The sequence below is a fragment of the Trifolium pratense genome, linkage group LG4, assembly GCF_020283565.1.
Source record: "Trifolium pratense cultivar HEN17-A07 linkage group LG4, ARS_RC_1.1, whole genome shotgun sequence".
In the NCBI taxonomy this organism is placed as follows: Eukaryota; Viridiplantae; Streptophyta; class Magnoliopsida; order Fabales; family Fabaceae; genus Trifolium; species Trifolium pratense.
In genome coordinates this window covers 18,976,836-19,000,147 of record NC_060062.1, presented here as the reverse complement: position 1 = coordinate 19,000,147, position 23,312 = coordinate 18,976,836, and the positions used below count along the sequence as shown (strand labels likewise).

At 37.6% G+C, this 23,312-nt stretch overlaps 3 protein-coding genes across 5 annotated transcripts; all 3 read left to right on the top strand.

The window, feature by feature from the left end:
* The first annotated feature begins 2,594 nt into the window (after positions 1-2,594).
* LOC123924243 (jasmonate-induced oxygenase 2-like) lies at positions 2,595-9,267 on the top strand. 3 transcript variants are annotated; one of them, XM_045977069.1, is made up of 4 exons: positions 2,595-6,561; positions 7,779-8,109; positions 8,532-8,703; positions 9,131-9,267. In XM_045977069.1, exons 1-4 carry the CDS (start codon positions 6,092-6,094, stop codon positions 9,139-9,141), a joined length of 984 nt encoding a protein of 327 aa, XP_045833025.1. In that variant the 5' UTR covers positions 2,595-6,091; the 3' UTR covers positions 9,142-9,267. The 3 variants fall into 3 exon arrangements, 2 of the variants coding, with proteins under 2 accessions (XP_045833025.1, XP_045833023.1); XR_006814649.1 differs by having other exon boundaries at positions 6,003-6,561; positions 8,532-8,859; XM_045977067.1 differs by having other exon boundaries at positions 8,532-9,267.
* LOC123924242 (pentatricopeptide repeat-containing protein At3g57430, chloroplastic-like) lies at positions 2,648-6,221 on the top strand. The gene is made up of 3 exons (XM_045977066.1): positions 2,648-4,705; positions 4,861-4,907; positions 6,087-6,221. The coding sequence occupies exons 1-2, from the start codon at positions 2,648-2,650 to the stop codon at positions 4,882-4,884; spliced, it is 2,082 nt and encodes a 693-aa protein (XP_045833022.1). The 3' UTR covers positions 4,885-4,907; positions 6,087-6,221.
* Positions 9,268-9,811: 544 nt separating the features above from the next.
* LOC123924241 (protein DMR6-LIKE OXYGENASE 1-like) lies at positions 9,812-11,974 on the top strand. Its single transcript, XM_045977065.1, has 3 exons — positions 9,812-10,384; positions 10,924-11,251; positions 11,597-11,974. The coding sequence occupies exons 1-3, from the start codon at positions 9,915-9,917 to the stop codon at positions 11,852-11,854; spliced, it is 1,056 nt and encodes a 351-aa protein (XP_045833021.1). The 5' UTR covers positions 9,812-9,914; the 3' UTR covers positions 11,855-11,974.
* The last annotated feature ends 11,338 nt before the right edge of the window (positions 11,975-23,312 follow it).

Here is a 23,312-nt window from a genome sequence, read left to right as displayed (position 1 = left end):
CACCGTTCTATTTAATTGTAAATTTCTTTGTTACAATCCATTTCTCATGTATATAAGGAACACATTGAAAAAAAACACACATATTAAGGAGATTTATTTTCTTATTAAAAATTCTAAAATGTCATGTGTTATTCCAACACTAACTTTGGGAATGTGTTTGTGTAATTAATGCATAAAATTGGAATAAATTGCATTTTGTACAATTTAATAAGGGTATACAAGAGATTTTATCTATTTAATAAAGAATAAATTTAAAGAATATTTTTTTATAAAAAAGATAATTTTTTTTTTCTTTTCAAAGTGTTACTTATATATATATATATACATATAGGGGACGTTAATCTTGATATGTCTCAATAACATATCAAACGATTTTAGATTTTTGTAAAATTGAACATGAATGATTTATATAATATAAACTTTCAATCCAACGGTGAATTTTGTAAAATTTGTATTCGTTGAAGCGTTATTGATCGGTATAACATTACTCAAATATTACACCAGTGTAATTTGATCCATTCCCTATATATATATATAGGGGGCTGCTAATTTAGACCCAGTTGGGTCTAAATTAGCAAGGTGCACCTTTTGAGTTGGACAAAAATATCCATTTTTTAAATTTTTGAAACAATAAAGTAAAAGGGGCACTTCTGTAATTTTCCTCTATTTCACACGCACCCCCATTTCTTTTCCCACCCCCAGGACACGTGGCAAGCTGTAAGCCACAAAAAACAGGCGCGTGCAACACACGCGCGGGGGGGAGTGAGAAATTTTTTTGCATTGCATGGGACACGTGTCACTTCCTGGTGGCTCGCCTATTTTTTTCCATTTTATACTTTAAACTCGATTATTTCGTCGTAAATTAATTTTTTATTTTTTAATTTTTATACCAAAATTCATAATTTTTTTTTTCTCTACAAATAGAGACTTGGTTTGTTTGATTTGGACACTGAAAAAAAAACACAATTTTTCACTACTTTAAACTCGATTATTTCGTCGTAAATTAATTTTTTATTTTTTATTTTTTATACCAAAATTCATAATTTTTTTTTCTCTTCAAATAGAGACTTGGTTCGTTTGATTTGGACACAGAAACAAAAAACTCAATTTTTCACTACCTTAATCTCATCAAATAACTAATAATCAACTTACTGAAACCATTTTACCAGCAAAATGGTTTCAGTTTACAACTCTCTGAAACCATTCTACCAGATAAATGGTTTCAGAAGCAAACACAATTAATAAATTACTCACTGAAACCATTCTACCAGTAAAATGGTTTCAGAATACAACTATGTGCAACCATTCTACAAGGTAAATGGTTTCAGAAGCAAATAACTAATAATCTACTTACTGAAACCATTCTACCAGCAAAATGGTTTCAGATTACAACTCTCTGAAACCATTGTACCAGATAAATGGTTTCAGAAGCAAACACAATTAATAAATTACTCACTGAAACCATTCTACCAGTAAAATGGTTTCAGAATACAACTATGTGCAACCATTCTACAAGCTAAATGGTTTCAGAAGCAAATAACTAATAATCAACTTACTGAAACCATTCTACCAGCAAAATGGTTTCAGATTACAACTCTCTGAAACCATTGTACCAGATAAATGGTTTCAGAAGCAAACATTAGTTTTTAATTATCGTTTTATCTCATTTAAGGTAGTGAAAAATTGCGTTTTTTTTTTCGGTGTCCAAATCGAACGAACCAAATCTCTATTTGTAGGAAAAAAAATTATGAATTTTGGTATAAAAAATAAAAAATAAAAAATTAATTTACGACGAAATAATCGAGTTTAAAGTAGTGAAAAATTGCGTTTTTTTTTCGGTGTCCAAATCAAACAAACCAAGTCTCTATTTGTAGAGAAAAAAAAATTATGAATTTTGGTATAAAAATTAAAAAATAAAAAATTAATTTACGACGAAATAATCGAGTTTAAAGCATAAAATGGAAAAAATCACGCAGACCCATTCATATGCTGACACGTGGCTGCCTTTTTCAAAAGTAAAATTTTCTCTCTCCAGCTTATAATCTAGTGTGGCGCAGACAAGATGGTAGGATGATCTGGGCTGTCTAATCAATCAGACAGCCTTAATGAGATCACATCTTGGCTGTCTGATGGAAATCAACGGTCTGTAACCATGGTCCTTCCGTACGCGCGCGACACTGGATCCACGTCTATTAATTTTTAAGAAGGTGGGGGCGCGTGTCAGTATTTTTTTTTTATGTAAAATTACAGAAATGCCCCTGTTGCTCTATTCTTTCAAAAATTAAAAGAATGGGTATTTTGGTCCAATTGAAAAGGTGCACCTTGCTAACTTAGACCTAACTAGGGTCTAAGTTAGAAAACCCCATATATATATATATATGACCGGAGGGAGTATTTGATTGGATCATTGTGTCACGCAGGGTAAATAATCCATTCCTCGCAAACCAACATTTTTTTTTTATAACCCTCTTGCTTCCTAGGAAAGATGCCCTAGTAGTTCAGTTCGGCGTTCGGCGTTAAGGTAAGTAAAGTCTGGTCAAAAAATTGTTCCACACAAAAATCGAACTCAGATTCTCTCAAAATTCGTCTTTTCTGGTGAAACTCATTGATCAATGACTTCAAACCACCATGTTCTGTTTCCCGCACAATGACATTGTTTCTCAGATTCTACCCATTGAGCACCACTTGGAAGCGGAAACAAAAACTTCAACTTTTCACGACCCTTTTGCACGCTTCGGAACCCCATCCCCCTCACATCATCTCCACCAATATCTCCATCGCTCACTGTGCAAAAATCGGGAAACTTGAAGAAGCTCGCCACATGTTCGATGAAATGCCGCTTAGAACTGTTTCCTCATGGAACACCATGATTTCTGGCTACTCTCAATGGGGGAAGTACACTGAAGCTTTGAATCTTGTTTCCATCATGCACAGCTCTTGTGTTAAGTTCAATGAGGTTTCTTTCTCTGCGGTTTTGAGTGCGTGCGCGCGTACTGGGTCTTTGTTTCTTGGAAAGCAGGTTCATTCCGTCCTTTTGAAATCTGGACATGAGAGGTTTGGACTTGTGGGGAGTGCTTTGTTGTATTTTTATGTACATTGCTGTGGAATAGGAGAAGCTGAGCTGGTTTTTGAGGAGCTGTGTGATGGAAATCATGTGTTGTGGAGTTTGATGCTTGCGGGGTATGTGCAGCGTGATATGATGGGTGATGCTATGAAAATATTTGAAAAGATGCCTGTTAGGGATGTTGTGGCTTGGACTACGTTGATATCCGGGTATGCGAAGAGGGAAGATGGGTGTGAGAGGGCTTTGGATTTGTTTGGGTGTATGAGGAGGAGTTCTGAAGTGTTGCCTAATGAGTTCACTTTGGATTGTGTTATAAGGATTTGTGCTAGACTTAAGATTCTGTGTGTAGGGAAGGTTGTTCATGGACTTTGCATTAAGGATGGTTTTGATTATGATAACTCAATTGGTGGTGCACTTGCTGAATTTTATTGTGTTTGTGATGCTGTAGATGATGCCAAGAGAGTTTATGAAAGCATAGCAGCAGAAGCTTCTTTGAACGTTGCTAACTCGTTGATTGGTGGCCTTATCTCAATGGGGAGGGTCGAAGAAGCTGAGCAGATCTTTTGTGGATTGAGAGAGAAAAATCTCATCTCTAATAATTTGATGATTAAAGGTTATGCGATGAGTGGTGAGTTTGAAAAATCGAAAAAATTGTTTGAGAAAATGAGTCTTAAACATTTAACCTCCTTAAATACCATGATAACTGCATATTCGAAAAACGGTGAACTTGATGAAGCCGTGAAGCTTTTTGACAAAATTAAAGGTGAAAGAAACTGTGTAACATGGAATTCGATGATGTCGGGTTACATTCATAATGGTCAGCACAATGAGGCTTTACAATTATATGTGACTATGTGCAGATTATCAGTCGGGTATAGCAGATCAACATTCTCTGTCCTATTTCGTGCTTGTGCATGTCTATGTTCTTTTCAACAAGGACAGGTACTTCACGCTCACTTAGCGAAAACACCGTACCAGGCGAATGTTTACGTCGGGACCGCTCTTATAGACTTTTATTCCAAATGCGGCCGCTTGGCTGATGCTCAAAGGTCATTCACCAGCATTTTTTCACCAAATGTAGCAGCATGGACAGCTCTTATAAATGGTTATGCATATCATGGACATGGATCTGAGGCAATTTTACTCTTCCGCTCAATGTTAGTTCAAGGAGTTATTCCAAACGCAGCTACTTTGGTCGCTGTTCTTTCTGCCTGTAGCCATGCCGGTCTAGTTGACGAAGGTTTGGAAATCTTCCACTCAATGCAGATAAGCTACAGAATAACCCCAACAATAGAACATTACACATGTGTGGTGGATCTTCTTGGTCGGTCCGGCCATGTGAAAGAAGCAGAAGAGTTTATTACACAAATGCCTATCAAAGCAGACACTGTAATTTGGGGAGCTTTGCTTAATGCCTCGTGTTTTTGGAATGACATGGAAGTGGGAGAGAGAGCTGCTGAGAAGTTGTTCAGTTTGGATCCAAATTCGATATCTGCTTTTGTTATTCTGTCTAACATGTACGCCAGACAAGGTAGATGGGGGAAAAAGACAAAAATTAGGAGGAGATTACAAAGTTTGGAATTGAGAAAAGATCAAGGGTGCAGCTGGATTGAGCTGAACAACAATATTCATCTGTTCTCTGTAGAAGATAAAACACATCCTTATTCTGATGTTATTTACAAAACTTTAGAGCATATAACAGCAACCATTAACTCTTTCGCACTGTTAAATTATGTCTATAGCAGCAATGGTGTATAGCTTTTCTATTGTTCTTTATGATCTTATTTTTGTTTCAGATGTGCCCACTTGTATATTTTTAGTCAAGCCCAAAGTCTCCCAAAAGGTGAGTTTTTTTCAAACTTAATATTGAATGGTTTAGATTTCTGTAAAATTATTTCAGTTAAAAAACGATTTATATTCAAAGACTTGAATGCAAACGCAGCATGTGATTCTTGTGCAAGAGCTTGAATGTGTTGTTAAAGGGGACTATAGACAGCCCTATTGATCATTAATACTTGATTTGTAGTTATTAGGAAAAAAAACTCAAATTTCACATTGAAAAGAGTGTATAAAAAGAGACATGTATCTCCTTAAATTAAGGAGAAGTGGGAATCATCAAATTATAATACCAGGGGACCTTTAAAATACAAAGTAGTGTTTTTTTGTTTGTGTCAATTTTCTTGACTGAAAAAGTGCAATTAAAACTTTGGTTGTGGTGGTAAGTGACAATTAGACTTTAATTTTCGTCAATTCTGCTGATGATCAAACCACATAATTGATGTATAAGTTTTTGTTTATGGATTTTATGTGAAAAATTATAGCTGTTATATTGGTGTGACTAGAGAAAGCCATGGTGATATCAACACGAACTATTTATGGCCGAAATACCAACATGGTTGGACAACTCTACCACTTTTCAATTACGCAGGTTTATGAGGTAAATGGTTCATATTGTGGATATAGCCATGGTGATTTTTCTTTTACAGTCAACAACAGGGATATTTGAGCTATTTGATGACAATATCCTACTTTAGAAGCTCAAATTGTTGTAGAGTTCTTTATATAAATGGGTTTCAGATGTCCAGAGGGAAAGATAGTTTTTGGTGTTTTACATAATAGCAATGATATTAGTTTAAAAAGATGAACCTTATAGCTATGTGTTGGTTCCTGAAACCATCATGCAACTCTTTAATTCATGTAATACAAGAGAGAAGTTTATGACACAACAGATCTTGGAGTTTCCTATGATAAGAGTCAAACCTTAGTGAAACTTTGAAAAACTTGTGCAATCTTTGAGTTTCCTGATACGGCATGCTTTTTCAGAGAATGGCTACTTGCAAAGTAAACTTCATTTGTTTTTTGTTTTTATATATAATCAAAACAACAAAACAATATTTTTATATTAAACCTGTGCAACTCATGTCATACAATATAATATAATAAAATATATGTGGGGCACATATATGGTCACACTGCAGCATTACCCACAAATGTGTGAATGATTAGTTTTTAGTGTTAACAGGAATCATGGGAGAGGTGGATTCAGCTTTCATTCAAATTCCAGAAAACAGGCCAAAACTTTCCATCATCCAAGCTGAAGGAATTCCTGTAATCAATCTCTCCCCAATAATCGACAACACAATTCAAGACTCCTCTGCCATAGAAAGCTTAGTCAAAGAAATAGCAAGTGCTTGCAAGGAATGGGGTTTCTTCCAAGTAACAAACCATGGCGTCCCTCTAAATCTCAGGCTCAGAATCGAGGAAGCTTCCAAAGTTTTCTTTGCACAGAGTTTGGAGGAGAAGAGGAAGCTTACCATAGATGATATTGGTTTTCCTGGTTATCAAGATACAGAACACACCAAGAATGTCAGAGACTGGAAAGAAGTGTTTGATTTTTTATCCAAAGACCCTACTTTGATTCCTCTGAATTCTGATGAACATGATGATCGAGTCACTCGATGGACTAATCCATCTCCTCAATACCCTCCACACTTCAAGTAATTCATCTTCAATCCATACTAATTATTCTTTGATATCAAACTCTGAATTTTTTCAGTTCTTAGACAAGCAATCAATTAATGATAATGTATGTAACACCTACACCAACAATTCAGATTGAAAGCGCGGTCTTTTGTCTGATAGGACTATGAAAAAAAGCCAAAAGCTGCTGAGGTGAACTGTGTCTGACAATTTTGTTTGTGAACTATCTGTCACAGTTGGTTCTTTTCGGTGTGGTTCGGTTTAACAATTCAATTCAATTTTTGGTTTTTTAAATGGTCCTAATATTCAATTTTTATTTTCAAAATTCCTAATTATCAATTAATGTCAGATTTTATATTGGGCCTAACTCATCCCTACAAAACCGGCTTGTAAGGTGAGGGCTGCCACTTGCTTATAAACACTACACAGGCCATATCTCTTAGCAATGTGGGACTAAATCCACCCCTTCACACCCAACACAATGAAGGTGTTGGAGGCTGCAATGAAGGCAACCCAAATGCCGCAATTAGGCGGATGGGGGCGGACCGCAATGAAGGCGGAATTTCCAACACACCCCCTCACGCTCAGGCCCAATGGGCCTGAGGGCCTGAGCGTGACGATGCGGGAAGCCCAACAATAGATCTAGGATAGGCTCTGATACCATGTTAGATTTTATATTGGGCCTAACTCATCCTTACAAAACCGGCTTGTAAGGTGAGGGATGCCAAAGCTATATAAACGCTACATAGGCCATATCTCTTAGCAATGTGGGACTAAATCCACCCCTTTACACCCAACACAATGAAGGTGTTGGAGGCTGCAATGAAGGCAACCCAAATGCCGCAACTAGGCAGATGGGGGCGGACCGCAATGAAGGCGGAATATCCAACAATTAATAATAGCAATTTGGTAGAGTTTGGTTCACAAAGAATCAGTTCGGTTTTTGATAAAGGTACTTTTAGTTCAGTTCGGAACTATATAATCGGCGCACCGAACCTTTATACCAGTTCGTTTTTTCTTCCTGAACCGAACTATAAACAGTCCTAGTGTCCGACATGGACACGACACTGATACATATAATTTAATTACATTCAATTACAACTAGTTTCGTAGTTAATTATTGATGTTTACGTGTTAGTATCATAGATGAGTATATATATATATATATATATATATATATATATATATATATATATATATAGTGTTTAAAATTATTTCAATATGAAAACTGCAGAGTTATTATTGAAGAGTATATTAAAGAGATGGAAAAGGTAGGCTTTAAGTTGCTAGAACTTATAGCTCTTAGCTTAGGAGTTGAAGCAAAGAGGTTTGAAGAATTCTTCATAAAAAATCAAACTAGTTTTCTCAGACTTAACCACTATCCTCCATGTCCTTACCCTCACCTTGCTCTTGGTGTTGGTCCTCATAAGGACTCTGGTGTCTTAACCATCCTTGCTCAAGATGAGGTTGGAGGACTTCAAGTGAAGCGTAAAACAGATCAGCAGTGGATTCTGGTGAAGCCCACCCCAGATGCTTACATTATTAATGTTGGTGATATCATTCAGGTACTACGAAAAACATTGAACTTTAACTTTTACTTTTGGCCTAAAATATATTGTGTTTGTTGTTTCCTAATTTTATTAATCACTTAATTTAACCCCTTGATTAGTAAATTAATGCGTTGCAATCAAATAGTGACTACACAAACATCTCAGCGCCATTAGATTTTGATTAGCGATTTACAATATTTTTTTATTCACTTACCGTGTTTTAAATTTGGACCATCTGATTTCAATCAAACAGTCTTGGCTGTAATGAATCTATATCCATTAATATTAATTAGAGGGCGAGTCATAGCACAACGAACGCTAACGCCAATTTAAAAACAGTCATTCTGCTTGTCTTGGGACTTAATGGTCACAGATTTAATCTTGGAAACAACTTTGCTAGCAAAGATATAACGTGAGAATTGGGTTTATTGTTGCAGATTTGGAGCAATGACGCCTATGAGAGTGTGGAGCACAGAGCAATGGTGAACACGGAGAAAGGAAGGTTTTCTATTCCATTCTTCTTCAACCCAGGACATGATACTGAAGTCAAGCCATTAGAGGAGCTTATAAATGAGCAAAATCCTTCAAAATATAGGCCATATAAATGGGGTAAGTTTCTTATCCACAGAAAAGACAGCAACTTCAAGAAACAAGACGTGGAGAATCTTCAAATTTATCACTATAAGCTACCCTAAAGCTAAGATAGCAGGGCCGACCCATAGCAAGTGCAGGGTGGGCTATGGCACCGGGCCTCAAAATTCCGAGGTCCCAACTCCTAAAATAATAATTATATATTTTTAATGTTCATCAAATATCATATTTGTATTAATGATAGTCTATGATATTTGTGTGCGTAAGGTCTTTGGTTTGATTCCCGGCATCCCCACTCTTTTTGCATAATTTTAGTTCCAGTTATTTTCTAATTCTAGTCTTTGATTAAAGGGCATCATTTTTTAACTCGTTCCGGGCCCCAAAATGTGTTAGACCGGTCCTGCTTGACAATTTAATAAAAGTATCACTTATGTTATGTTTGTAGGCAATCAATGATTGATTAAAGACAATGTTTCAAGCTATTAATATATTGAAAAAGGTGCTCTGCTAGGGCATAGCCGCTCTACTAGAGTTTTGATATGAACTTCTCTTTCATGGAAGCAAGACATAGCAAGGGTCATATAAATTGTTATACAATTAAGTACAATAGAAAGCCTCTGTAATGCATGTGCCTAGTGGTTTTTTGATGTTGTAGTGTTTAACTTGTGTGCTGGTTTTTTCGTTGTATGAGTGAGTACTGTTGTTAATGTTATCTGTTGTTGCTGGGGCGTTCTATGTTTTGCGGTTGGGGTTTCTGCTCTATGCAGGTTGTATTTTGGTTAACTTCTATCCTCATATGTACTTATTAAGGAAACAAAGTTGTATTGAAAATGATATTTTTAGACTTTTAATGAATTGATTAGACCATCTATAAAATTTAGTTTAATTGTTAATGTCAAAATTGTTAGACGGAACACTTTAGTCCAAATCTTAGCTCAAAAGTACTGCTGTATTTGATTCATTCACAATAACCTTATTTTTCAGTAGTAAATTCATTTATCCATGTCACAATTAAATACACAATATATTATATATATGTACCAGAAAAAAAGTCACATACAGTATATGCTAAAACTGGTCCAGATTCAATGTATATATGCTTCCGACAATATTGATTCCACTATAACAATTTTCCCATTTACAATATCTACGTATGTTTTTTGACAACCTTTTAAATTAAGAAAAAACCTACAACAAAACCATCTTCAACATCTAGCAACAGAGCAACCATGGTAGAGGTAGACCCAGCTTTTGTTCAAGAGCAAGAACACAGACCAAAATTCTCCATCATTGAAGCCAAAGGAATTCCTGAAATTGATCTCTCTCCAATATTCCACCATGATGTTCCAAATCCATCTGCTATTGATGCCTTAGTGAAGGAAATCGGAAGTGCATGCAAGGAGTGGGGATTCTTTCAAGTCACAAACCATGGTGTTCCTTTGAGTCTTAGGCAGAGGCTTGAGGAAGCTTCTAGATTGTTCTTTGCTCAGAGTTTGGAGGAGAAGAAGAAAGTTGCCAGAGATGAGATCAATCCAACTGGTTATTATGACACAGAGCACACCAAGAATGTTAGGGACTGGAAAGAAGTGTTTGATCTTCTTGTTAAAGATCCCACTTTGGTTCCTCTGAATTCTGACGAACATGATGATCGAGTTATTCAATGGTCTAATCCATCCCCTCAATACCCTTCACACTTCAGGTACTCATTTCCCATAATGCACAGACACGATTAGACACAGGCGTGTCGCGGTGTCCACCATGCATTGGTGTCCGACACTCGTATGACATGTTTCAGACAATTCTGAACAATTCTGATTGATGTCCAAAAAAAATCATTTTTCTTTAACTCTGACACTCGTTGGATTGAAGTCCGACACCCTGTAAGAAATCATTAGTACATATGTAATTTTATAAAGGATTTTATATATTAAGGACAAAGAAAAAAATGAAAATGGAATATATATGTTGGTGGACATGTCTCACTTTAGAGTTAGACATAATCTAAGTTACTATATGATTGATGGTTGTTAAGAGTCTTGCATTGGTTGCGAGATGACCTGAATATATGTTTATAAGTGAGGACAATCCCCATCTTGCAAACTAGTTTTGTAGGGTTGCGTTAAATCTAAATTCCAATTTAGTACGTATTTTCTTTTTCCTAGGGTCATTTAGAATATTCAAAGGTGGTTGACTCAGAATTTAATTGGTTGTGTTTAAAATTGATGTCAAAATAAGCAGAGCTTTAATTGAAGAGTATATTAAAGAGATGGAAAAGCTGGCCTTTAAGCTGTTGGAACTAATAGCTCTGAGCTTAGGAGTTGAAGCAAAGAGGTTTGAAGAATTCTTCAAAGATCAAACTAGCTTTATTAGATTCAATCGCTATCCTCCATGCCCTTCTCCTCACCTTGCTCTTGGCGTTGGAAGACACAAGGATGCTGGTGCCTTAACAATTCTTGCTCAAGATGATGTTGGAGGTCTTGAAGTGAAGCGTAAAACGGATCAAGAGTGGGTTCCTGTCAAACCTACCCAAGATGCTTACATTATCAATGTCTGTGATATTATTCAGGTACTTTTGGCCTAATTGACACTTTTTTTTTTGCCACTTTTATGAATAGCTTAATAGGAATGTTGATACGGAAAGACCTAATGTCATATTTGCTGTTTCCCAATTTTATGAATTGCTTAATTTTTAACCCCTTAATTAGATGTGAGCCATATCGCAACGCTAATGTTGTTGCGTTATGACTCAAAGATCATATTTAAATCTTAAAAATAGACACTCCACTTAACTAGTGACTTAAAAGTCTCAAATTTAAATCCTAGAATTAGATTCTTTGTCGCTTCATAGAAGTTTAGTGCAATGATCGGCGTCCTAAATGATTTAATGAGAGACTTTGTTTTATTGTTATAGGTTTGGAGTAATGATGCTTATGAGAGTGTGGAGCACAGAGCAACAGTGAACACGGAAAAAGAAAGGTTTTCTATTCCGTTCTTCTTCAACCCAGGACATGATGCCGAAATCAAGCCTTTGGAGGAGCTTATAAACAAGCAAAACCCTTCAAAATATATGCCATATAAATGGGGTAAGTTTTTTGTCCACAGACTACACAGCAATTTCAAGAAACAAGATGTGGAGAATCTTCAAATTTACCATTATAAGCTACCTTAGAGAGAGATATATAGTTTAATAAAAGTATCACTTAGCTCATGTAAGTAACCAAAGATTGTTTCAATTTAGTGTTTCTGAAATGAGTGAGTGTGGTTGCAATCAAATTTACTATTAAAATTACTCTTTTTTTTTACAAATATATTAAAATTACTAGTATGCATTATGTACACACGAAATACGTGCAAGACCATCATTAAGACCATTATACTTGCTGACCACCGATGAACTGATTGGATTAACCAACCAAAGTTAGCCTCAGTCATTTCCGAAGTTCCAACGATAATAAAAAGTCATAGCAAAACTATATCAGATTAATTGAAATGACTTAGTGGTAAATGTAATATGAATTGTAGCTAAAAGATCATGAGTGTGAATTAGGGTTACTTGGAGGAGTAACAACTTTTATATATATAAAGATAAAAATAAAAATACTTTTAGACTTTTTTATTTACAAAAATATTTTAAGATTTAGACTTTTAATGAATTGATTATACCGTAGATAAAATGAGTTGGATTCTCTCCATATCCTAACTCTTATAAAATTTAGTTTAATTGTTAATATTAAATTTTTTAGACAAAACACTTTCATCAAAATCTTAACTCAAATTCACAATACTTATTTTTTCCTATAGTAAAAATTCATTTGTCCAAAACGAAGTCACAATCAAGTACACAATATTTTTTTTTTTAAAAAAAAAAACTAAATACACAATGACCTGTTTTGATTTGACTTATTTTTTAGTTCATGAAAATAGCTAATGTAAATAAATAAACTTTTATGATAAAATTTTCATAAACTACCTTGAAAAACTTATAATAATACATAAATGACCTGTTTGGATTGACTTATTTTTGAAGTTATACGAAACAACTTATGCTAATAAATAAGCTTTTATGTATTTTTATAAAATTTTCAAGGTAGTTTATGAAAAAACAGCTTATAAGGATACAATTTTTGAACCCATTTAGGTTGGCTGGTGGTATAGACTCGAGACCTAGGAGTGTGCTCCTCCTTAAAGTGTTAGGTTCTATTCTCTCTTGTGCCAATTTGTGTGGGTTAATTTAGCTTCTTCAAAAAAAAAAATACAATTTTTGTTAGTAAAAATTTAAGAATTAACATAAAAGTTTATTTATTTGCATAAGCTCAAAAATAAGCTAAATTCAAACAGGCCCAAAAATTTATTTATTTGCACAAATTGTTTCGCACAAGCTAAAAGATAAAACAATTCAAACTCTCAATATATATAAGCCACTAGGTTTGGAGTTCATAAATATTAATTTATTGTGAGAAAATTTGAACGAATATGACCAAAATCGTCTTATGCGGTTCCTAGCTTGGTTCAGTTAAGTAACTGCCGTACACGTAAATGAAAATCACACCGAAATTACGGTTTGATGCGGTTGCAGTAACTATCACATCAGAAATACTGCGACCACAATTTAAAACCATGTGCGCCACTGCTCCATTCGATCGCCACCTATCGTGATGCACCCTTATATTCTCTCTGATACCTAGTATCTTCCAATTAACTTGTTCCGAACTTAACAATTGGGATAGCCTCATGTATAATCTTCCAAATATAACTCAGTTGTTAACTTTCTTTGCCTCAAAAATTTTACTCTTAGATAATATCGAGCCTTTAAGAGTCTTCTGATGACGAATCGTCACACTCTCTAATCAAGGCCTATTTTAGCAACATTAGATGCATTTTAGTAGGTTTTTAGCAATAAATATAAGAGAAATCTAATCATAAAGTTGATTACTTGTTTTGCAAGAAAACAGGAAAAATTGCAGGAAATGGAGGATTTTCACTACGCTGGGGGCGTAGCCCATCACGCGCCGCGTGATGGGGATCACAGGGAGCCAAGTTTTTTTACTCTGATCACGCGCGGCGTGATACCTGACCACGCGCGGCGTGAAGCCTTGTTGAGTCAAGAAGATTGCTCTCTGACTTGATCACGCGCCGCGTGATACCGTTATCACGCGCGGCGTAGTTGATGGATCTGCAACCACGCGCGGCGTGATAGATCTGGCGCGCGGCGTGGTTGCGTTCAGTATATATGGTTTCTGCATAATTCTGTTAAAGGGTTGGAAAATTGAGGAATCTGATCTTGATCTTGGGAATTTCAGGCACGATTTGAAGACTGATCCTGTGTTCAGAGGCAAAAGGTGGCTAGATCGGAAGCATTCAACATCATGGGAGTGGATTCCTTGAAGTTGGAGCAAGAATCGAGCTACTTCACGATGAGAGGCTAGACCTCCATTGAGGTTGGATCATGATGAGGAACTAAACCAATGTATTCCATGTAATCAATTGTATCTGTACTGAATCTCTCTTTTATGAATGTTATTCAATGAAGTTCTATCCTTAATGCTTTACAATTTCTGATCAATCTTGCAATGAACTTAGATTTTGATTATGTACGAGAGTATGAGTTGAAATCAGAACTGAATTCATTGTGCATTTGAGTGTTTCCGGTCGAGAGATTGAAACATAGAATGTAGCATACGATCAACGCGTTTTCAAATACTCCGCTACCGGTAGCTTCCATCCAAGAGATTGGAGAAGTATCGGTAGAGGATAGGGTGGATTTTGACAAGAGATTGCGATTCACCATATTGTTGATCTAGTTGTAACATTCGAGTGATTCATTACGATACAATTGAATTGCATATGAATACTATTGTTTAGGGAATTGTCGACGATCCAACCTCATTCTTAATCAATTGATTTCTCAACGTTTTCGTACAAACAACATCACTCAACATACCCCCAATTTATGTGTATTTCTTGCATAATGTTCATGAACACTCTTAGACTAGTTTAATCACACAATCCCTGTGGATCGATATTTTTATTACTACGTGGTAATTCGTTCACTTGCGAAAATTATCCATCAAGTTTTTGGCGCCGTTGCCGGGGATTGTGATTGATTCGACAAGGCGATAGTGTTCATATTTTCTGTGTTTTCTTTATTTTTCTGTTTGATATTTTTTCTACCGGAGCGTTCTACTTGTGTGTTTCCTTGTGCATGCGGAGGACAGGTCCCGTTGAGCTACAGTTCGATCCCGAAATTGAAAAGACAGCTCGCGCAATTCGGAAGGCAACAAGAGAAGCTCAAGCTTCAAGAGAACAAGCTTTGCTAGGTGGCACACCGGACTGTCAAGGACAGATCTCAGCCACAATGGAAGAAGAACAGGTTCCACCGGTCCACGTTCCACCGGTTCCTCAACCACAAAGACGTACTCTTGGCGATTATGGGAGAAGAGACAATGACGCGTTGGCAAATCAAGGCTTTCAGCCGGCGAATCCTGTCTCATTTGACATCAAGAACACAGTCCTCTCCGCCCTAAAAGAGAATCCTTATTCAGGATCGGAAGCTCAATGCCCGAACTTACACTTGTCTCACTTCTATGAAGCCTGCGACTATACCGATCCACCGGGGGTGAGCGAATCGGACAAAAGACTGAGGTTATTTAAGCATTCTCTCACCGGCCGTGCTAAAGATTGGTTGGACACGATACCCGCCGGAACGATTGAGACTTGGAGACAGCTGGAGCGGAAGTTCTTAGATCGTTACTTTCCCATTCACAAGTTTCTAGAAAGAAGGGCTGAAATTAGCAACTTCGAGCAAGCGGATGGGGAGACGTTGTATGATGCTTGGGAGAGGTTCAAAGTTTGTCTTAAAAGGTGTCCGAATCACGGTTTCGATGGCCACAATCAGATGTAAATGTTTACCCAAGGTTTGAGGGCTCAAACGCGAATGATACTTGACGCATCAGCCGGTGGTTCGTTGAAGAACCGTGACGAAACTGAAGCAAGAGAATTGGTGGAAAGCATGGCTCAAAACGAGTATAGAGCTACTAATGATAGAGGAGCCAAGAAGAAAGGCGGAGTGTTGGAATTGGATACTCAAACAGCACTATTGGCACAGCAAAAGCTAATGACTAGCCAAATGGAAGCAATGATGAAGCTGCTGTCCAATCCACAAGTTCAATCTTCTCCAATAGGTAAAATTGACAATGTGCGCTGTGATTTTTGTTTGCAGGACCACCCAAATGGCGGATGCTTCCCGGAGGGTTCAGAGGAGGCTCGCTACTTAGCCAATTTCCGGAAGCCGTACAACAACAATAACAACGGTTCCGGGTGGGGGAACGGTATGCAAGGTCAAGGTGCACCGCAACAGCAGCAAAGGCCTCCATCAAGGATGGAAGAGACTCTAAATCAGTTCATGCTCATGACCCAAAGCAACTTTGAAGCGATGAAATCGAGTCAAGCAACCTCTAACAAGAATCATGAAGCTTCTATAAAGAATCTCGAGGTGCAAATGGGTCAGCTGTCAAGACAGTTTTCTATGTTGCAAAACCAAGGAGGTTTCGGTGGAAACACTCATGATAATCCTAAAAATGAGACTTGCAATGGAATCACTTTGAGGAGTAGAGAGATACCGGAAAGGCCAGCTGTGGAGAAGCCTTTGAAAAAGAAGGTCATTGAGGAAGAGATTGAAAATGAACAAGAGGTTGTAGTCGAAAATGAGAGACTTGAGGGAGAAGTGAAAAGTAAAATTATGTCTAAGGAAATGGAGATTAGTGAGGATGAGGAAGAAGAAGTTGAAAAACAGAGGGAGATAAAAGAAAAAGAGAGCAAGAAGGTTGAGAAAGGTAAGGGAATTGATGAATCGCCATATGCTAGGATGCCATATCCTAGGAGAAAGAAAGTTAAGAATCTTGAGCGAGAGAAGGAGTTCAAGAAGTTCATGAAGGTGTTGAACAAGCTTGAGATGGCTATACCATTGGTTGAGGCATTGGAGCAAATGCCGAGTTATGCAAAGTTTTTGAAGGAGCTGCTCACAAAGAAAAGGAAACCGCTAGATGATGAAATGGTAAGTATGACGGAAGAGTGCAGCGCCCTCATCCAAAGGAAGCTACCTCAGAAAAAGAAAGATCCGGGGAGCTTTACAATTACATGCTCTATTGGAAATCTCACTATTGAAAAGGCTTTGTGCGATTTGGGTGCTAGCATTAATCTGATGCCGTTATCAATGATGAAGAAGATACCGGGAGCGGTAGCAAAGCCGACAAAGATGAGTCTCTCTTTGGCGGATAGATCGATTGTGCATCCGGAAGGTATTCTCCATGATGTGTTGGTTAGAGTGGGTGAATTTGTGTTTCCCGCAGATTTTGTGGTTTTGGACATAGAAGAAACTAGGGAGTGGGAGCCTTTACTCCTTGGTAGACCCTTCCTAGCAACTAGCCGTGCTCTAATCGATGTAGAGATGGGGGAACTCATGCTAAGGACCGATGATCAGCAGGTTACATTCAATGTCTTTGATAAGATGACATGTGATGATGGAGACCCACAATGCTTTAAAATCCAGGTTTATGATCATATGGTTAAAGATGCCCTTAAGTTACCTTGGAATGCACACTACTTGCCACATGGTGGCACTACTTTTCCATGACCCTTAGGGGCATGGAACGTCAAGCATCGGGACGTTAAACAAGCGCTGGTTGGGAGGCAACCCAACGGGTTCTAATGATTTAGTTTGTTTTGTTTTTGAAGTATGTAGGTAGGTGTGCAGCAGAAGCAAGGACGGAAGCAAAACAGGGAAGAACAGAGCTCTACTACGCCGGGGGCGCAGTACAATCACGCGCGGCGTGATCCCTCAACACAGAGGAAAGGGTTTTGCAGAATCTACTACGCGCGGCGTGGGGATGCATCACGCGCTGCGTGAAACCTGGAGAATTATGGACTCTCTGACTAGTGCTTACGCGCCGCGTGATGGTGATTACGCGCGGCGTGGCCTGTTTGAAAGAAGTTCTTGACCGTTACAATTGGTACTACGCGCGGCGTAGTAGGGGTCACGCGCGGCGTGGTTACACAGGAAAGCGTGTAAAATTTGAATTTCTTCATCTTCCCAACCAATCCATCAATCCCATCATCAATCCACACGCCCTCTCACACGGCAAACTCCATTGTTAACCCATTTTCATCTTCCAAACCTCTCCAATTTCATCTCTAATCACTCCCAATCATCCCATTCCTTCACATTCACATACAACCCATTTCAATCATTTCAAATTCACTCAAAATTCCTCATTTCACCACTTTCCCAAATTGACCCATTTCAACCTCCCTAATATCACCATGTTGACACGGCTAACCGGAAAGGGGAAGAAGAAGAGTGATGCTAATCCAACACAAGAGCCTCCGAAGAAACCAAGGACGAAGATGAGTGCCAACAAGGGCCAATCTTCTCGAACTACTCAAGCATCTCCTCCACGTCGGAGCACTGTTACCCGGCCACAAGTTCATCCTCACTTCATCAGTGAAGTTCATGAAAAAAGGTACACGAAAATCCGAACTTTTACTATTAATCAAGAGAAGGGTTTTGGTGAGGATTTGTTGAAGGGTGTGGCTGAACTAGGAGATGCTATTAAGACTAGGAAATGGGGAAAGTTCAATAGGTTGTTAATGAAAGATGATGATAATCCTGGAAATCAAATGTGGGTGAGGGAGTTCTTGGCTAATGCATATCTACCGGACCAATCGTTGTTGCCGGAGTACTACTCAACCGTTAGGGGTGTTCGAGTTAATTATTCTGCTGCTCATATTAATACTTTGTTTGGTTTTGGAAATAGACAACCTGATTCTTTGGTTCCTGAGAAAGTTAGGATGGAGACTGCGACGTTGGTAGAGAGGGAGGAGTTGAAAAGTTTAGTGTGTAGGCCTGGTGCTGTGTGGCTGCAGCATTCGCCTACTGCTCTTCCGACTAGGTTGAGTTTGACGAGTTTCACTCCTATTCACCGTGCTTGGTGTGAATTTTGGCTCAAGAATGTGAGAGTGGTAGGTAACAATTCTGAGCTTCAGTTGGACAATGTTGCTGCTGTTAGGTTGTTGGCAAGTGGAGCTTATATTGATCTTGCTTTGTGGTTGCAAAAAGATTTGCATGAGATGGCTAACAACGGAAATCCTACATTTACTTTGGGACATTGCAACTTAATTTCTGCATTGTGTCGAGCAAGCAATGTCCCTATGTCAGTGCAAGAAGGTGATCTCCAACCTATCCGTCCGTTGTCTTTGTCTTATTACATGAAGAAGTATGAGAGAGGTCCTATTGTGCCCCGTGGTGAGGGGAATGCTGTCAGAGAGGAAGCTATGAGGGAAGAGGAAGAAATCAACCGTTTTGAAGAAGGTAACCATCCGGATCAACAGGGGGATCCGGTACATGAGCCACAGGATATGCCAGCTCATGCTTCTCCTCTTTATTCTCATGATATGAATCAGCTTGCTTCTATGTTGCATCAGATGGAGATTTCTCAATACTCCGGGCTGCCGAATCTTTACTTTGATACCGCCTCTTCCATGTACACCGAGGCGATGACTTACCGGTCTACTTTCCCTCCTCCCACTTTCGGGACTTTGTATCCCGTGGATGCGGATTGGGAGGCGCATCAGGCAAGGGAGCTGACATCATTCCAGGCCAGACAAGTTTACAATTCTGGTTTGAGAGCTTCAGAGTTGGCCGAGATCGAGAGGCGCCGCCGGGTTGAGCAGGATGAGGCAGCTGCTATGGAAAGGGAGATGCTGGATGTGGACGGGCTGAATCTGAACTTGAATAGCCCTTTCACAAACTACTTCACTGGCCAGCCGGATGACACCGTTTGACGTCTTGGTTATGATTCGCTGCTGCTGCTGTTTTACTACTCTACTACTCTATCTTTACTTAATTGTCTTTTATTTGCATTGGTTTGTAATAATATTTTGATGTTGCTTGGATATTGGCTGGATGTTTTATTTGTGTACTCTGAATTTGAATCTTCTTTTGTTTGATTGTGGAATGGTTTTTACTTTTAGAGTTTGTTTCAATACTTTGGCATGTTCCTTCTTGTTACTTGAGTATCAATTGCTTGATTTTCTCCGTGTGTGATATGTGAAACCTGCAGTGCAATAGCTTGTTGCACTCATGTGATCAAGAGGCAAAGGAAGGGAACACACACTTTTTGACCGGTTCTTTGATTCGACCCAACCGAGAGGTATTGAGCCAAACACTCCTTTTTCTTCTATGTGTGATATCCACTCATGTATTGTCTCTCGATTTTGCTTGTCGTCTTTTTATTTGATTGGTACTTTTGTAGCACACACGAGGCATGTTCCTTGGTACCTTTGAGCCTTTCTATCCACCCTTACATATAATTATCCTTTGCTTAACCAATTTGAGCTGAAAAAGAAAATGTTATTTTGCAAAACCTTAAGAAAATTTTGTTGAAAAAAAAGGAATGACTTTCTTGGAGGTTAGACACCTAATTAGTGGTTGATGCGCATTGCTCACCACTAAGTTTGGGGTTGCTCTTTGGAATTAGCAACAAATAAAGTTTGGGGTGAGGGTACTAGAGAACTTATAAAAGTTTTGATTGAAAAATTTCAAAAATTGCAAGGCAAAGAAGAAGAGACAAAGAAGAAGAAAATAACAAAAAAAAAAACAAACAAACACGATAAAAAAAATAAAAAAAAAATATTTGGAAAAGAAGTGATAGCCTTGAATTCAAAAGAATTGCAAAATTTTGTTTGATGAATTGAAAAAGTTCTCTAGTCCACTATATTTCAAAAGGGGTTTGGTTTATGAAGTTTTTGACTAATAGGGGGATCTAACTCCAAGTTTTTCTACTACTTATCCAAAATGTCACCATCCACCCTAGCCAAGCCACGTTATAACCCTAAAAGACCTCTAATGTGTGTGCACAAAGTGAACCGAATGAATTCTTAGACTACTTGCAAAATTATTGTTGACTTGCATTGATGTGTTGATTTGAGTGAATTACCAAAACTGAAGAGTGCATGTGAGTAGTGTGATGAAATCATAGAGCCTTGGTCGGAAAGTGTGAACTACTTGAAAATGTCTTGCGGGAACGATTGTGCAATTGAGCATTGTTTGCAGGTGGATCATTGATCATCAGGAGATTCTCACGTATGTATGATTCGAGTGAATTTAAGGAAAATGCCAAGGTCTTGACACAAAAGCTTGAGGTAAAAGTTGTTTCCTTGAGGACAAGGAAAGGTTTAAGTTTGGGGTTGTGATGACGAATCGTCACACTCTCTAATCCAGGCCTATTTTAGCAACATTAGATGCATTTTAGTAGGTTTTTAGCAATAAATATAAGAGAAATCTAATCATAAAGTTGATTACTTGTTTTGCAAGAAAACAGGAAAAATTGCAGGAAATGGAGGATTTTCACTACGCTGGGGGCGTAGCCCATCACGCGCCGCGTGATGGGGATCACAGGGAGCCAAGTTTTTTTACTCTGATCACGCGCGGCGTGATACCTGACCACGCGCGGCGTGAAGCCTTGTTGAGTCAAGAAGATTGCTCTCTGACTTGATCACGCGCCGCGTGATACCGTTATCACGCGCGGCGTAGTTGATGGATCTGCAACCACGCGCGGCGTGATAGATCTGGCGCGCGGCGTGGTTGCGTTCAGTATATATGGTTTCTGCATAATTCTGTTAAAGGGTTGGAAAATTGAGGAATCTGATCTTGATCTTGGGAATTTCAGGCACGATTTGAAGACTGATCCTGTGTTCAGAGGCAAAAGGTGGCTAGATCGGAAGCATTCAACATCATGGGAGTGGATTCCTTGAAGTTGGAGCAAGAATCGAGCTACTTCACGATGAGAGGCTAGACCTCCATTGAGGTTGGATCATGATGAGGAACTAAACCAATGTATTCCATGTAATCAATTGTATCTGTACTGAATCTCTCTTTTATGAATGTTATTCAATGAAGTTCTATCCTTAATGCTTTACAATTTCTGATCAATCTTGCAATGAACTTAGATTTTGATTATGTACGAGAGTATGAGTTGAAATCAGAACTGAATTCATTGTGCATTTGAGTGTTTCCGGTCGAGAGATTGAAACATAGAATGTAGCATACGATCAACGCGTTTTCAAATACTCCGCTATCGGTAGCTTCCATCCAAGAGATTGGAGAAGTATCGGTAGAGGATAGGGTGGATTTTGACAAGAGATTGCGATTCACCATATTGTTGATCTAGTTGTAACATTCGAGTGATTCATTACGATACAATTGAATTGCATATGAATACTATTGTTTAGGGAATTGTCGACGATCCAACCTCATTCTTAATCAATTGATTTCTCAACGTTTTCGTACAAACAACATCACTCAACATACCCCCAATTTATGTGTATTTCTTGCATAATGTTCATGAACACTCTTAGACTAGTTTAATCACACAATCCCTGTGGATCGATATTTTTATTACTACGTGGTAATTCGTTCACTTGCGAAAATTATCCATCATCTTCCTATTTCCTCCATTGTCCAACCAAAATGAATTCACGATGTTCTCAATTTTGGGCCTCTTTGTTTTAGATTTAGAAAAATAGATTTTTTTTTTTTGTATTTTTGAAAATAGATTTTTTAAAACTGTTTTTCCAAAATATTATAAGTTTTTTATATTCGTTTTTTCTAAATTCAAACACTAATTTTGACATCATATAACATACACACACATTATTGAAGATCAAAACATAGTCAAAATCACAATTTTTTCAAAAAGTTGTATTTCAAAAATGATTTTTATGAAAATCTATTTGAAATAGCTTCGAAATTTTGATATCCAAAATTTTTTCAATAAAATGATCAAATACCTAAAATAACATTTTAAGAATAACTATTATAACCAAATTTTCAATTGAAGCTTTCATAAAAAGTTTCTTTGTAAAAAAATTTACACGAAATTATTTTAAAAAAAATCTATAACAAACATGCCTTTTATCTCGGAGAGAAGAAGGAATTAGGAAGATACTCATACAATAAGTTGTAATGGATCGGAGAACATACTTTATCATCACGGCTTTTCTGCCTTAGAGTTAGGGAGAGATCCACACTGGATCCTTGATGAATTTGATTTAATTGGTCCGCACAAATAACCTTAAAGCCACAAGTAAAAAGTAAGAGAGTTCCATAAATCATAAATAATATCCTTGATGAATTTGAAGGGGAAGCTTTGGCATTGATGGAAGCTATGAAAGAGGTAGCTAGTCGAGGCATCAACAATGTCATCCTTGAGACCGATTTCAAGAGTGGTAGATGCAATACAAATGCTACATATGAAGACTTCCGAATTTAGTGTTGTAATTTGGGCTAATGCTACGGTGGACCACCTTCATAAGTGGTCCACCGTGGACAAGTGATCTACCGAATATGAATTTTACGAAATTCACTGTTTGATTGAAAGTTTATATCGTATAGATCATCCATAAATTTTTCTAAAATTTTTTGAAAATCATTTGATATGTTATTGAGACCCATCAAGATTTACGTTATTTAATAAACCGTTAATCTTGATGTGTCTCAATAACATATCAAATGATTTTCAATTTTTCTAAATTTTTCTATGCATGATCTATATGATGTAAACTTTCAATCC